This window comes from Ciconia boyciana, chromosome 6 (assembly GCF_034638445.1).
Source record: "Ciconia boyciana chromosome 6, ASM3463844v1, whole genome shotgun sequence".
NCBI classification, from domain to species: Eukaryota; Metazoa; Chordata; class Aves; order Ciconiiformes; family Ciconiidae; genus Ciconia; species Ciconia boyciana.
This window is the reverse complement of record NC_132939.1, coordinates 17,010,484-17,025,847: the sequence shown is the minus strand read 5'-3', so window position 1 is coordinate 17,025,847 and position 15,364 is coordinate 17,010,484. Positions and strand designations below refer to the sequence as shown.

General features: G+C 38.7%; 1 protein-coding gene across 3 annotated transcripts; it reads left to right on the top strand.

The window, feature by feature from the left end:
• Positions 1-545: 545 nt before the first annotated feature.
• UEVLD (UEV and lactate/malate dehyrogenase domains) lies at positions 546-15,320 on the top strand. Of its 3 annotated transcripts, XM_072864036.1 has the most exons (12): positions 546-632; positions 2,655-2,739; positions 3,430-3,492; positions 4,241-4,404; positions 5,167-5,302; positions 6,662-6,786; positions 7,406-7,511; positions 9,080-9,250; positions 10,198-10,371; positions 11,070-11,154; positions 11,806-11,929; positions 13,278-15,320. In XM_072864036.1, the coding sequence occupies exons 1-12, from the start codon at positions 591-593 to the stop codon at positions 13,440-13,442; spliced, it is 1,440 nt and encodes a 479-aa protein (XP_072720137.1). In that variant the 5' UTR covers positions 546-590; the 3' UTR covers positions 13,443-15,320. The 3 variants fall into 3 exon arrangements, with proteins under 3 accessions (XP_072720137.1, XP_072720138.1, XP_072720139.1); XM_072864037.1 differs by lacking the exon at positions 11,806-11,929 and having other exon boundaries at positions 13,278-13,427; XM_072864038.1 differs by lacking the exons at positions 546-632; positions 4,241-4,404 and having other exon boundaries at positions 2,663-2,739.
• The last annotated feature ends 44 nt before the right edge of the window (positions 15,321-15,364 follow it).

Sequence of the window (15,364 nt, the reverse complement as noted above, 5' to 3'; positions counted from 1 at the left end):
CTGGAGGAGCATTTGTTCATCTCCCACATGGGCTCCGTAATGTTTGTCTGCAGATTGTATTCTTCCAGCGCAGGAACTGGCAGGCATGCTCCAGGATATGCACCCGCCAAGTGGGTGTCCCAGGAGCAGCGTGTGGGGAACCTGCAAGACCTCTGCTCTCTGGCTGCCACGTGTGGCACACCCTTGCCTGTCGTCTTGAAGAACGCGGCTAAGTGGGCTGCCGGACAGCTGTGAGGTTTTTTTCCACAGATTTCAGCCTTTTTTAGATGCTACGGCCTGGCTGGCAAGTTGGTGTATACCACGACGGGTGGAAATGGCTCCCAGCCGAGAGCTCTTTGCATCCACCTGTCACAGTAACGTCCTGAAGCATTTATTTCACCTCCCACTCGCAGATCCCTTAGAAGGAAAATTTAAAAAGGACTTTTTTGTGGGTTTTTACGGTTCCCCTGAAGAACGCCGGGGACAGCCGCTGCCGCCGAGGCAGCCGCCCTGAGGGATGGCACGACCCCGCGGGAGGGCGCGGCCGCCCCGCGCAAGGGCTGTTGGGAGGCGGCCCCGCCGCGCCCCGCGCCGCAGCTGCCGCCGCCGCCATGGAGTTCTCGGAGGAGGCGCTGAGGAAGCAGCTGGGCAAGGTGCGCGCGCCCGGCTGGGGAGGGGGCGCGCGGGCCCCTCCGGCCGTTGAACCGCCGCGGCGCGGCAGGCGGGGCGGCTGAGGCGCTGGCGGGGCGGCGGAGGAAGGGTTGTGGAAAATTCCGGCTTTTTAGGCGGGGTGGAGGGAACGGAGTGATCATCTGAAGCAGGAGGGGACGGAGCGGGCGGTTGCGGGTGTGCGGCGTGAGAAATGGGGTGCCCGGCGGCTCCCGGTAGGCAAAAGTTCCCGCGAGTCAGAAAATGAGGTGCTGGGAGGGGAAGGGTAGGGCTGAGGGAGTTGTGCGGTTCAGCCGCCCTCCCGTTCCCTTCAGGCAGCGCTGTGCCGTCTTTAATTTCCTGATCATGGCTTGTAAAGGACTTCTGTCCCATTCGGGGTGCAGGATTTACGTTGCCTTACTGCAACTCAGTTTGAAGTTGAGCCACACGTAGTTTCATCCCTGTGGTTCAGGACACAGTAACACGTGTGATGTGCTGCATGCAATTGAAACCTTACTCTGCATGAAGAGTTACTGATTTCCTTGGGGATTTTTTGGTGATGATCCCTGCATTAGTATCTCCACGCTTTAGAAACACTGATTTATTTTTATGGCATCCCTCTGAGGTAAAGACGTTTTAATTTCCATGTGAGAAACTGAGGTATGCGTATTTAAATTTGGGCATGCCAAATAATTTTAGGTGCAAAGTGAGAAAGGTCTGTATCTGACTCGCCTCATAAATCTTCTGGTCTTTAGAAAAGAACAAAATATTTAATAGGAATCCCTCATTTTGCATTATGAATAAGAAGAGGGTCAGCTGGGGAACGATGGCTTTGATTTCACAACCAGATGTGTCAACACTTCTGAAAACGTGTTAAATTGAAGTTGTTTAGACATTCCTAATCTGAGCACCTTTGATTATTTTAATTTTTTCTTTTTTTTTTTTTTTTTTTTTTTTACTGCTTGACTTTGCAGTATCCTGTAAGGTTGAATGTGGAGAAGCTGACTAAAAGGTGTTTCTTTTCAGCAGCTTTGTGTTTTCTTATACAAAGTGGAAAATAGTTGTACCATCCATGTAGCTGTAGTACTGCTGCTGTTTCTGGTGGGTGCCTTACTGAAGAGACTGTAGATTTTAGCTACTACTTTGTGACAAGTATTCCAGTGCAGTGAGCAGCTCTTTAAGCCGTTGTCAGGCCGCAGTTATGTTTGTGTAGGCGAGGGTTCCAGGACAACTCCAGACTTCCTAAAATGAGAAGCAGATGTTCTAATCTAGGAAATGGAAAATATTCTTCATAACTTTAAGATGTGGCAGGATGCAAATCTCTTGGAAGTTCAGATATCGGACTGGCCGGGGACAGTCTAAATGAAGTAGCAGTGGTTCATTCTTGCTGATAATTACTTTCAGATCACATTTCAAGCATCAGTACTTCTGTTAATCTGTGGGCAGGTTTTCTGCAGGCAGGAAAGAGGGATGCATTATTTTGTTTGAATTTTCTCAGCTCTCAAGGACAGCTTAAACATGGAAAAAACTTCCCAAAGGCTAATTACTTACACATTTAATATGTTTGTGGAAATCGACATTTTATGAAACTCTTCTAAAACGTGCAGGTGGATCTGAGCTTTGAGTAGTAACTGCGTCAGTAATAAGATGACTTCTTTTTTCTAAGAGGTTTATTATTTTTATATTGTTTTTAATTATTGTGTGCAGAGGAGACTAAATTTTATTAAGTCTCTGCTCACACAGCTGTAAAGGGGAAGGAATGGTATATAAGGAGTGATGTTCAGAATTTGAGTTCTAATGTAGCAACAGCAGACCTGCAATACCTTTAAAGGTTTTTTTGTATCAAACGTTCTGATAATTTATTTCAGACCAAACCTATTTATAATACTACAAGTAGTTATTACCTTCCCCTTCTTGTGTTTCTACTTTCTCTTTGTTCCTTTTCCCTATGAAATGAAACGAGTAATGATAGAAGCAGCCTTTGAAATGATACTTTTCTGACTACTTTTTTTCTCCTCCCTTCCCAGTATAAGTTCAGAGACCTGACCATAGAAGAACTAAAGAATGTTAACAAGACCTACCCAAACTTCACATTTTCCATGAACACATACAGTAAGAAGTGATACAGTTACTTTGAACTAATTGTGATTCTTACTTGCCATAGATTCAGACTGTCTATAATAGAATCTAAACAGTGTGAATATCTTTCAGTTGTGTTCCTGTCTTTATTTTGACTTGCAGTAAAATTTCTCATGCCATGTGACTATTTTTGAGAGCTCTTCCAAGAATGCATAGATATAAAAACCTAGACGACTCATTCACTAAATTTCATTTTATTTTAACTCTTCAGTAATTATAGAAGATTGATGTTCTTTTAAATTCTTTATATGTAACAGCATTTTTTCCATATCCCATATCAATTCCAAACCCATATTCCATATCAATACATGACTGTATTGAAAGCATTTTGATGTCTTTAGCTTATCAAGTGTAACTTCCAGAATGCCTCAGCCTCACTGAAAGTTCCTACAACACCAGAATTACCCAGGGCAAGGGATTTTCAGACTAGTGATGTGCTTCGTTGTACCAATGCAATTTTCATTAAGATTCCATTAAGAAATTATCTCAAAGGGGGAAGGGGGAACCTTAGTAACATTTTAGCCTTGGTTCTTTCAGGAGCAGTGTATTTGATTTTTAAAGAAAAATTAGCATTGTATATTGGTAGTTGTGGATGGGATTGCCATGCCAGATTCAAAAGGATGTATTATTTTTTTTTTTTTTTAATCACATTTTTAATTTCAGTCTTCAAGGATGGATCCCAGAAGGACCTCCTGAATTTTAGTGGTACTGTTCCAGTGAAATATGGTAAGATACGTCAAATATAATTTCCTTACCAGTTATGAATCTAATTGTAAAATGTGTTGGGTATTGCCTCTTAACAATATACTGTGCAGCTTCTTTAAAGGTGGCTATAAAGGATTTTGCATTAATTGGCAGAAGCCACTTGTACTGCATACACAAGTGCCTTCATGCACTCATAGATGGTGAAATAAGGTGGTATTAGATAAGTCAATTAACTATTAAAAAAATCATGTAGTTTGAGACTGTGTAGTCAAACTCTTTGGTTTTAATGGAGGTTCCATGAACTCTACAAGCCCTCTGCTTTTATAAGCAGTGTCCAAAAATAACTGGTAGGTAATTTTTTATTTTTAACTTAAAGCCTTTGAAGTCCGAGGTAAAGCTCTTAATAAATACCTCTTTGCATCCGTTGTTGAGTCCTAAAATAAGTATGAAATAGGAAGCTGTAAGATTTCTTCGCCTGGAAAAGGGGACATGTTGGCTGATAGAATACCCTGGGAAACAAAACAGCAAAGCTTTATATTAAGAAAGACACAATCGGTAGCACTTCAAGTTGATCCAGACAAGTCTGCTTTTATTAACTAGCCTAAGTAACATAAATACTTTCCAGTGTGAATCTAGAAAGTGATCTGTCAGGCTTTTTTTCTTTGTTATTATGAAGGGATGAAGGGTGACTCACATGCACACACACCTGGTTTTTAGTGCCTCTTCTCAATGCAGAAGTTAGCAATGGCTTTTGTTTTGTGTTGAACAGGTAATTCCTATAACATACCTATTCATCTGTGGATTCTGGATTCTCATCCCTTTGCTCCCCCCATTTGCTTCTTGAAGCCAACTGTGAACATGGGCATTTCAGTGGGAAAGCATGTTGATGCTCATGGCAGGATTTATTTGCCCTACCTGCAAAACTGGAGCCATGTAAGAGGTGGAGTGGCTGGCAGGGGAGGAAAGTATTTGGGAATAAAGCATGGTATCATATAGAGATCAATGGAGAGGAATGGGTAGGGTTCAGGGCTTTTTGTTTTCTGCGTTTTTTGTTAATCTTAAATATGTAATGATTATGCAAAGAGAAGCAGAATGTTATGTCTCTTGAAATCACAGCTTTCAGACTGTCTGAAGCGATTGTAAAGGAAGTTATAAGTGATTGTAAAGAAAATTATTTTAAGCTGAAGAAAAAACAGACTGACTTTGTTATAAAGCAGTATAAGCCTCATGTGGACCCTTTGATACTTTTTCTTTTGTTGCTGTGAATAATGAATAATAATACTTGACCAACTGAGTATCCCTCAAGAAAGTTCAGTGGAAGTCCCTACCTTTTGGGTATGTCTCTTTCAGCAGAACTCTGAAACATTAGCATAGAGATTCAAAAGCCAATGCTGTTGCTAAAAGATTTTATGCACTGTATTAAGTAACTTAAATATTTACTGCCAGGCCAGTAAAAAAGATTTAATGAATGCTAGTTTTCTGAAATGGATGGGATATATTTTTCATTATTGATATGGAAATTCCCAGGCTTTTCTTTACCTTAAGTGTTTATGTAAGTGTTAAGGGTGTCAATATTTATAATTTGATTAAATTTTGTATAGCTATGGTTCTTTATGAAATACTGCAGTTTACAGGCAATATCACTATATGAAATAGCTAGTCAACTGTTTTGTCTTCTGTATTGCTATATTTCAGCCTAAATCAACTGTCATTGGATTAATCAAGGAAATGATTGCAAAATTTGAGGAAGAGCTCCCTTTGTATTCACTGTCATCTTCTGATGCAGCCAGGCAATCAGAACTTCTCTCCTACATTGCACAGATTACTGAAGGTGTGGATGTCTTCATATATTTGTTTGTCATGTTCCTACACAATATCTGTTTTATTTATTGTTATTACTTGATATCACAAAGATGCCTACACAATTTTAATATCTGAATTTTTGGTGTTTGCATGTCCACAGTGTTTGGTATTTTCTCTGTATAATCAAAAGTCCTCTTTTTGAACAGAGAGCTCAGATTCTCTTTATTTGAATAAGCAGCTCTTTTTGCATGTTTGCATTTAAGCCTACTGAAAAATGCAGTAGACTTGGTACTACTCATTTGTTGGACGTTACTGCAGCAAAACTCTATGTGAGATCTTGTGGAAGGGAAATGTGATTTTATTATAAACAAGTTAATTTTACGCAATCACAGCCATTCTTTCTCTCAGATCTCATTCACTCACACTCTCGCATCCACAGTCGCAAGCCCTGAGACCTGTCTGACCGCAATCACTGGTGTGCAACACTGAGGACAAGGAGTGCTGGCTGTTGAGCCCATGTCATGTCTTGTGGGTTCTTCTTGTTCAGTGGTGACAAGCTGATTTCGGACTTGTCTTTTGCACCCTTCAGGAGTGGATGCTATTTGGCATTTTTGCCTCATTACTTTATCTCACCCATTGTAAGTCTCGGGTAAAATTCCTGAATTTCACAGTTCTCATCTTTTCCTTATCTGGGTATTTTATGGCTCCAGTCCTGTTGTTCTTCAACCTGACACATTTTCTTCAGGTCAGTCTTTTCTTCTTTCTTCTTTTAGTGAAATCACAGAAGGTGATCTGTGGCAAGTAGTGCAAACCTTTCCCTTTAACCCTTTTCTGCTGTTTCTTCTGGTAGTTTTGTACACATACATGCTTGTGAGCATGTACCTGTGTGTGCGCACAATACACATTTCTAGTCAATCAATCTTAATGTTTCTGTTACACATCTCTCTGCATTATACCCAGAATGAGAATCGTGTTACCAGTAGCATTGGCTAAGCAACCTCAGATCATTGTATTTTAATAAAATTCTATTTTGCATGTCTTTTCAATATACAAAATATTTTACAAATTTTATGACCGTGGTATATATTCACACCTAACAGTAACAAAGGGAGTATTGTTTGTATGGTCTTAGTGTCTACCTTCTTGATATTGTTATGCTCATATTTTCTACTTAGTGAAAAAACATTCCTATCTAGAGAGGAATATTTGTCTTTTATACCTTGCAAGTTGTGATGAATTTTCTGTGGTCAGGCTTGACTGCTATTTTGAAGAAGTTTATGTAATTTGGTTTAACTCTGGCACAACCATGATCCTTTATGAAGCAGTAATACTTGTATTGATACAGTGCAGAGCAGCACTTAAGTTTGTGGTTTTCTTTTAATTGTAGGAGAGACTGACATGAAATCAAAGAGTAAAATTGGTGGAGGCAAAAAAGAAGGATGTTTTAACAAAATTACTGTTGTTGGAGCTGGAGATCTTGGCATTGCATGTGTGCTAGCAGTTGCAGCAAAGGTACATAATTATTATAAATAACAGACCTGATTAATAGAGAGGCTTCCAATCTAGTTCTTAGTGTCTGACACATAGAAATAACTCAGCAGTTTTAATAGCCATGTCAATGCTTATGTCATTTGCCTGTTCAGTTAACTTATGGACGCACAAAAGTCTTAGTTTCTGCCCTGTGTTCTCAGTCAGCTTTTTAAATACAAAAGATTGAATATTGAATTCACTTATTGTGAAAATCTTTAGTTAAAGGATTCTTGCCTGAGTGGTAGCCTCTTACAATTGGGATCTCTTAGTCCCCTGGAAGAGGACAGTCTGTAGATGGTGTGTACTTCATTATGGCTATATGCTCAGAGACAACAGTAACATCAACATTTATAACTTCCCAGAGATGGTTTTGTGATTTTTTTATTTGTTTGTTTCATAATGCATTATTTTCCAATTAAACTCACTAAACTAAATTCTTTTTCTTGTGATTTGACAGTAATTTTGGTCAGTTATTTTGTTTGTTTTATACACAGTACCACAAACACCAGAATTGGAGGAATACTGGTTTTTATTCCTCACCCCCACAAGAACAAGTTTGGGGTTGTTTTATTGTTGATCTGCATTATTTTTATTCATACAGGGTGCTGCAGACAAGGTGGTTCTTTTGGATCTTTCTGAAGGTGCAGCAAAAGGAGGGACCATGGACTTGGAGATCTTTGCTCTGCCAAATGTGGAGATCAGCAAAGGTATTAAATGTTGCTTCTGGAATGAGAGAGAGTACTGTACTGTGTATGCTTGTGCTCATTTTAATGAGAGCAGGACACATGGGGAGATACAGAGGCTCTGGCATATAGGCCATCTTTTTAAAAATATGTTATCTTTTCTTAGCTTCTTGCTTTTCTTCATCTTTTCAGGGCAAAATTGGGAAAGCAAGGTTCAGCAAAGCTTGCGTCTCATTTATTTCAGGCTTTTTTAACAATTTTGTCCTCGATTAGCTGTGAGTGTGCAATTCAACAGAGTCAATGCCATGTCTCCATAATTAGCGGTGATGGCTACAGTCTTTGATGATCTTAGTCACAGAGGTTGAGGTGATACGGCTCGAAAGCTCTTCCACAGGGAAAGCTGGAACTGAACTGAGCAACTTCCCCATTCTTCCTTGCTTGTCTGTGGTGGTCTTATGCTCCTTGTGCCCTCTGCAAGATGAAATGGGGGGCTTTCTTGTGCTTCTGATGTAATTTATCTTATTTCAGGGACAGGGACTTGTTCTGGTTCCACCAGGCATTTTATCTGCTTATTCTGCACCTGACTTGCCTGCTCTACATCCTTTGATCTTATCTTACAGGTTTTACTGCTAGCACATTTTTTCCTGAACCCTTGTTGTGCAACTGTACCACAAATCTCTGTTTGTGCCTTTGTGGTTGCCTATTACATATTTGCATTTAGCTGTGGTACAAAAAGCTTGTATGATGTTGCTGCCTATGCTATTAGTGGTGTTACAATATTACAGAATGCTTATACACTGTCACCTGTTATTTTAGTATGCTTATATCTAGGTTTGGGGCAAGCTGGTATTAATTATATCCTCCTTAGTATGCTTCCAATTTATCACTGCACTAGGCCTCTGCTTTGGCTTCAGCTGGTTCCAGAAGTGGTGTGACAGTCAAATTACCTTGTTTCTGTGTCCAAGCTGATCACCTGTATGGTGCTTGGATATTCAGAGTTATGCACTCAAGGCAGCTTTGACTTACGAATTTCAGCAGCAAATGTAGTTGTCTGTTTTCTTGGGCTAATAAATACATGTCTTTTACCTGAGTTAATAAATAGACTTTTGGAACAGTTTTTATGGTTGTCTACATGTCCCTGATTGAGCTATAAGACCAAAAATTACAGAAGCCTCAGATAAAGGAGTAGAAGTCTTTCTCCTTCTTTAAAAATCGGAATAAAAATGAAGGAACCTTTTCATGGATGTATTTTTTTTTTTCTCTCTTGCCAAGAAAACTTGGAGAAGCTTATCTGTCAACCCCATCTAGATGTTTTCTGGTCTCTGTTCTGTAAACTTGGACAAATTGCAGTCTGCCTTCTGTGTTTGTGAACTATGAAACAGGAACAGTAGTTCTGTGGGAAAGCTGTGTTTTACAGGTGCCATGGAAGTGTCCCAAATTCCATATTGGGGGGGATATGGGGAGAGACAGGAGGGGAAGAATCCCTAACTAAGCTGGATGCTGCAGTTCAGTCCTTAGGACGGCTCTTTGTTTTGCATCCAAAACTTGATAGAATGACATAAATTTTTAAAATGTATTTTCTTTATTTTCAGATTTTTCTGCTTCAGCTGATTCAAAAGTTGTGGTACTTACAGTTAATTCTCTAGGTAATTCTCAGACTTATCTTGATGTCATACAAAGCAATGTGGATATGTTCAGAGGAATTATCCCAGCGATATCACACTACAGTCAGAACACTGTTCTCCTTGTTGCTTCTCATCCAGGTATGTTGGTACTTTGTCTAATGTTCTGTCCCTCAGCTGGCTTTCTCTTTGGCCTGTTTTAAAAATACGTTACTGCCGAATACACCCACTTAGTCAAAATTTTTTGCTACTCTGAAAAATGTTTTCCTTTTCAGCTTTGAGCAGGACACTGTCTTTGAGGGTTTTTTCTTTACTGTTACCGAGATAAAAGAAAATAGTGTACTTTGTTTTGTATAAAAGGTATGTATTTCTGTATGTTTCTGTATGTAGTTTCCACCTGACTGTATCTACAAGATTAGCATCCATTGGCTGTTGTCTTCTCAGTTGTGAGTTTTATGTATATGTTTCTCCTGTGCAGTAAGGACAGATGCATGTGTGTTATGTGCCATATGATCAGACTCACAGACTACTAATATACATAATGTCATGTTGATAGTAAATATTGCAGCTATGTTTTGGTGGAAAGTTTAAATCTGTTGGGTCAGTGATACTGCGAACTAAGACAGAGCAAAAAGACTACTTAAAAGGGAAAGAAGTATGTGTGACCCTCTCTGTCCTGTAAACGCACTGAAGACAGCCTTTTTCTATTTCTCCAGTGCGTCTTAGCCTTCCTATCATTTAGAGCTGTGGAGGTGGAGAAAAGAGTGCTTGCCAAATGAAAATAAATTAAACACTGGCTGAATTAAATTTAGAAGCATGTGAGATTTTTGGTAGAGGGAAGCATGGTGACTCATTCTGAAGTTTCACTTGACTTCTCTTACAACTTTACTAGGGCTGTGAGTTTTCTTCTCCCCGCCTGACTTGGTGTTTTAGGTTGAAATAAACTACTGATATGTTCTTACATGCTTACACCTTTTCTAAAGTAAACAACTTGGTCCTGAGTTTTTCATAATTGTGATTCGTAGTTTGCAGTTGTGTTGAATTTTGAGTGGTCCTTCATTGTCAACATATTTTTCTTTCATATATAGTTGAAGTAATGACATATGTGTCATGGAAGCTGAGTGCGTTTCCCAAAAGCAGAGTTATTGGAGTAGGTGCCAACCTAGATACTGAGAGATTTCAGTATATACTGACAAACCTTTTGAAAGCACCGGTGCTGGCAAAAGATGCTTGGATTGTTGGTGAACAAGGGGAAGACAAAGGTAAAGTGATACTTTATTATCACTATGAGTATATAATGTCCTGGCAGTGCTGAAGTAATTGAGTAATGAGAATAACTGAGAAAAGTAATGAAGGTAGTCATGAGCAGGGTGATAGATTTTCATAATAATGGTTCTAAATAATACAATTTTGATGTGTGCCCGGGACTGTAGACCTGGAGTGGTAGTAAAAGTATTTGACATTCATCACAGGAAAAAAAAAATAAATTCTCAAATGCTTTTTATTTGGTATAACAATTTATGTTAGAGGTACAGAAAGGGGAAGGAAATGTGGTATAATATATGGTAGGTTACCGCTAATGGAAGAATTATTCTGTAATATATGTAAATATGTAAAATACAGAATCCATCTTTAACGCTTGGACTCGACGATCTAACGGTTGGACTTGATGATCTTAAGGGTCTTTTCCAACCTAAATGATTGAGTGATTGTGTGATTAATATGTAAATATTATTACTTCATTTTTAAGTGAGTGTCTCTGGCCAGGTGGTACTGTAGAGTTTATTTCAGCAGTCCAGGGAATGTTAGAAGGTCATCAACTACATTTGGGTTGTTGTGGGGAAAGGAAAGTTTGAAAATTTTTTTTTAATTATTTTTTTTTTCCTTCTCCCCACCTTATCTGGTACTTATTTTAGTCACTGTTTAGATATGCATTTAAATGTTGGTTGTTTCTATTTAGTACCATCATGGACCAGTTGTAATTTAGTTGCAAATCAAACGGAAGCAATGGCTGCTTGTAACTCAAGGGAAAAGGTGGCTAACAGGTAATGCCATTATAATCTTAAATTTTTTTCTTCAATATTTAGGCATTTGATTTTTGCAGAGTTTTTTCCTTCAGCTCTTTATGAAGAGGAGGAATTTTGCTCTAAATTGTTCACACATTGAGTTTATAGGAAATCGTAGGCCTGAGTGTTATTCACTTTGATATGTGTATATGCCCACTGTTCTCCTGAAGTTCTCAAGAATGTTGTGCCTGTGACGATCTAAGGACAAGAAAAGCTTTGTAGAATATACACTAGAATATTAGAGCTGCCAGTTCGATTGTGTGTGTTAGAAAAAAAAAAAAAGTAGACAAGCCTTCTGGCACACTTTTCTCAGAGCTTGTGTGGAAGCAGTTTACTTCAAAGCAAAGTACGTTTGGATCAATTTACCTGATTTAATTAGCCACATATCAGTTACACCTCTTGACAGAAAAGAGAATTGTTACTAATGTGGGTAAAATATGCATAAAGAAATTCTTTAAAGCAATTCTTAATTCCCTTCTCTTGTTTTTGAAAACAGAGAATCATGGTTTTATAGTACACTTTACCTGATATGGTACACTTAATCTGTCTTTTTGGTTTTACATATAAACCAAAATAGGAATAATTAAAACCTAAACATCATGGTTTTTCTCCTTTTCCTGGTTTATATAGAGCTATGGAAGTTCTAAAGGGAAAAGGTCAGAGATCTTGGTCTGTTGGGCTCTCAGTTGCTGATTTGACTGACAGTATACTGAAAGATAAAAGAAAGATTCATTCTGTATCCACTCTGGCAAAGGTAAATGTGTTATTAATACCTTTTGGTTGGCACTGTAATTATATGATTTATACTGGATATGACCATTAATTTTAGCAGCACAGACATCTCACTTAAAGTAACTGTTCTGAAGTAGCGCTACTTCCGTTACTTTCTTCCACGTCAGCTTTCAATTCTAGTCCAAAAATGAGCAAAAAATCAATTGTTGTGTTAATTTGAAAACAATATTAAAAGTGGATTATTATCCCAAAAATACAAGAGCCAGAGGGAAAATATGTTCAACGTTGCTGACCAGCTCCCCCGGAATACCTGGATTTGGCAAATGAAGAGAAATGTGCGTGTCGCAGTTTCCGAGTGCGCAGTATTGAATGTAGATTTTTGCAGGGGCCAAAAGAGTTCAGTGTCTTTTATGGAAGTATAAAATGCATTTTCTGCCAGTATTTTATCTGACCAGGTTTGAAACAGCTGCTTTTTTACTCCTTGATACTTTATATTGGGGAGAGGATCATGAAGCTATATTTAACTTAAAATTGTAGACTGAACCTTGTTTAAAGTTTATCCTAAGAGGCTTCATTAATGCATTAAGTCATTTCAAATGAGGAAGAAAACCCATGTAGAAACATTTACTGGTCACTTGTATTTACAGGCTTTTGAAGGGTGATTTGCATGTCCCAGTGCAGAGAAATTGAGCAGGCTGCTTATTGTATCAAGTACAGGCATACACGTAATTTCCTCCTTAGGTTTTCAAGTAAAGTTTTTAATCGTTTATGAACTAAATGCAGATATAGAGGAGTGACAAGTCTCTTAAACTGCTGAGTAACTACAGAATGTAAATTTTCCCATACAGATCCTAAAAATAAACAAAATCTACGGTATAAACTTGAATTATAGGGATATCAGTTTAATAAAGTCTCTCTCAGAATGAATATGGGATTAGTACTTGAAAAACATTCCCTGGATAGCTCGCTCTGGCTGCATTTTTGAATTTGTTTTGTTCAGTCCTAAAACAACTAATGATACTGTACTGTCAAGTGTCCCTGCTTGTTCTACCTAAGAAACTGGTTAAACGGTGCTTTGTAGTATAAGCTTTGCCTGCATTATAGAGGTCTGATATATCTATATTGGGGAAACTCCTCCAGGTGTGGCATGGTTCAAGATTTTTTTATCTGTACAGTAATATTTAACAGTTTCTATACCGCAACCCATTGCACAGGATCTAAAATAACTGGAATTTGATCTATACAAAACATGCCATGTGATGGAATAGCCTTGCTTAATTAAAATAATCAAGTTATTTTGTGTAGTTCCATGCTTGAGACAGAGCAGAAATAAGTAACTGTGTGACAGTCATCTTTGTGTGTTGTTTCAGGGATGTTGCAATATAAACAGTGAAGTATTCGTAAGTCTACCGTGTATTCTTGGAACCAATGGAGTGATTGAAATGGTCAAACTAGAAAATGATCCACTAGTGCAAGAGAAACTGCAAAGCAGTGCAGGATCAATTCATGACCTTCAGCAGCAACTGAAACTGTAAGCAAGTGCAAGGGAAGCCACAGTGTCTGCTCACAAAAGTCAGAGATTTGCTAGGCAGAAAGGGTTGCTACAGTTTATATCTATGTAAAACAAGGTTTTTTTTACTTTACTTTCAGAAAGTGCTTTCTCAGTTTTGGTTTAAATTATTTAATACTGTACTGCACAGTAATTTCTTATTTGAAAAGTGCACTTTTGGTAGCCAAAATGAGGAGGGTAATGTGCAAGAATGTTTTACCTAAATTCAGGTGGCTTTTGCCTGTGGTTTGTTGTTGCTAATTACAGCCTGACTCTTGGGTTATTCTTAGCTCTTTGCACCTCATTAGGACACAGTCTAGGAGAACAGCTTACCCAGCTCTGCAGAAACTCCAGTGTGTAGAGCCAACTAGAACTCTTCCTCCTGGTTTTTACGTGCTGCATCAGGGGCTTGTCTAGAATATGGTCACACTCCAGCTCTTCAGGGCACTGGGGGATGCAGTTTGGTAGCTCGATCTTTCATGCCTATCACAGATGTTTTTATGTCCGTGGACTCCTGCTTATTCCTAAGGGGAAAAAAGCTAAAAGCATGACGTTAGCAATATCCTTCAAACCTGAAGTGTTGGATATGAATTCCTGTTGTATGTTTACTGGTGTTTACTGAGACTTTCTGGTCATGACTTGTTTGCTCTTTTTTTGTAAGGACATTCAGAGCGCTAAAGCTTCTGCAGTTCTCGGTACATCCATGCCACACTCTTATCCTGTGCAGCGTTGGAATAGGTGCTCTTCCTGAAAGGGAGGAACAGGGGGTGGGCTTCAAATAAAGAATAAAATCTGGCAGTTAAGTAATGCAGAAGTATCTGCAAGTTCAGGCCTTGATCCAAAGCCAGCTGATGTCACTAAGCTTTACATCAGCCTGAGGAGAATACAGCTACTTGAGAAGGCAACAGAACCTGTAACCCTCTTCAGAGGAGGCCACGGATGTGGTGAAAAAGCAGGATGTGGATTTTTAGATACCTTAAAAACACCTGCTTTTTGATTTAATGGGTTTTGGGGGGTTCTGAACTCTTGATTCATTGCACTGGTACAAGACTATATTCATCCCAATTATACCTCAGCATCACGATGCAGGCAGAGGAGATGCAGGCTCCACTCCTGCTGTGTGCACTGTAAGAATGTCATTCCACGTTTACATTTTGAGGTGTGACTGGTTAAATATTGATGAAGCTTTCTAAGCAGAAGGAGGATATGGGTCAGAGCAAAAGATTTATTCCTTTGTGCCTTCCGTTTATATCTCACAAAGAGCCAGACTTACAAGGAGTTCTTAGTTTATATTGATCTCAGAATTAAGATAAAAATAGAAAGGATTTTTTTTTCCAGATTTTTTTTTTTTCATGGAATACTTACATTTCCTTCTTTGTGGTCATCAGTGATAGGACAAAATTAGTGATTGCTGCAGGTGACTAACTTTGCTGCTACATTAAAAAAAAGCACCCAACACTATGGCTGGACTTTGGGGTTGGTTTTTTGTTTTTCTCTTTCTTTGGAAAAAAACAGCATAAAATTATGGTTTTACATTGTTCTTCAAGGCATTGTTTAATCTGTTGAGCATTTATCCTCATGTGAATAGTCCACTTAGGCGGTTTTTATTAATAGTTTTAACCATAAAAAGCTGCAAACTCTTCCAGGGATGCCTTTTAGCTTGATGCTTATGTTATAAAATAACAAATCTTGGCTATTTAGAAGAAATGTCACTCTCGTGTTTGCGTTGTAGTCCTTGAAAAATAACCAAAGCACGGCAGCTCGGTCAGCGTGCTGGGAAATGGCACTCTACGTTCATGGGAAATTAATTCCCCAAAACACTTGTTAACAATAAACTGCACTACAAAGAATTTTTAGACGTTCTGTGAAGTGTTTCTGATACACAAAGTACTGCGGTACAGCGTGGCG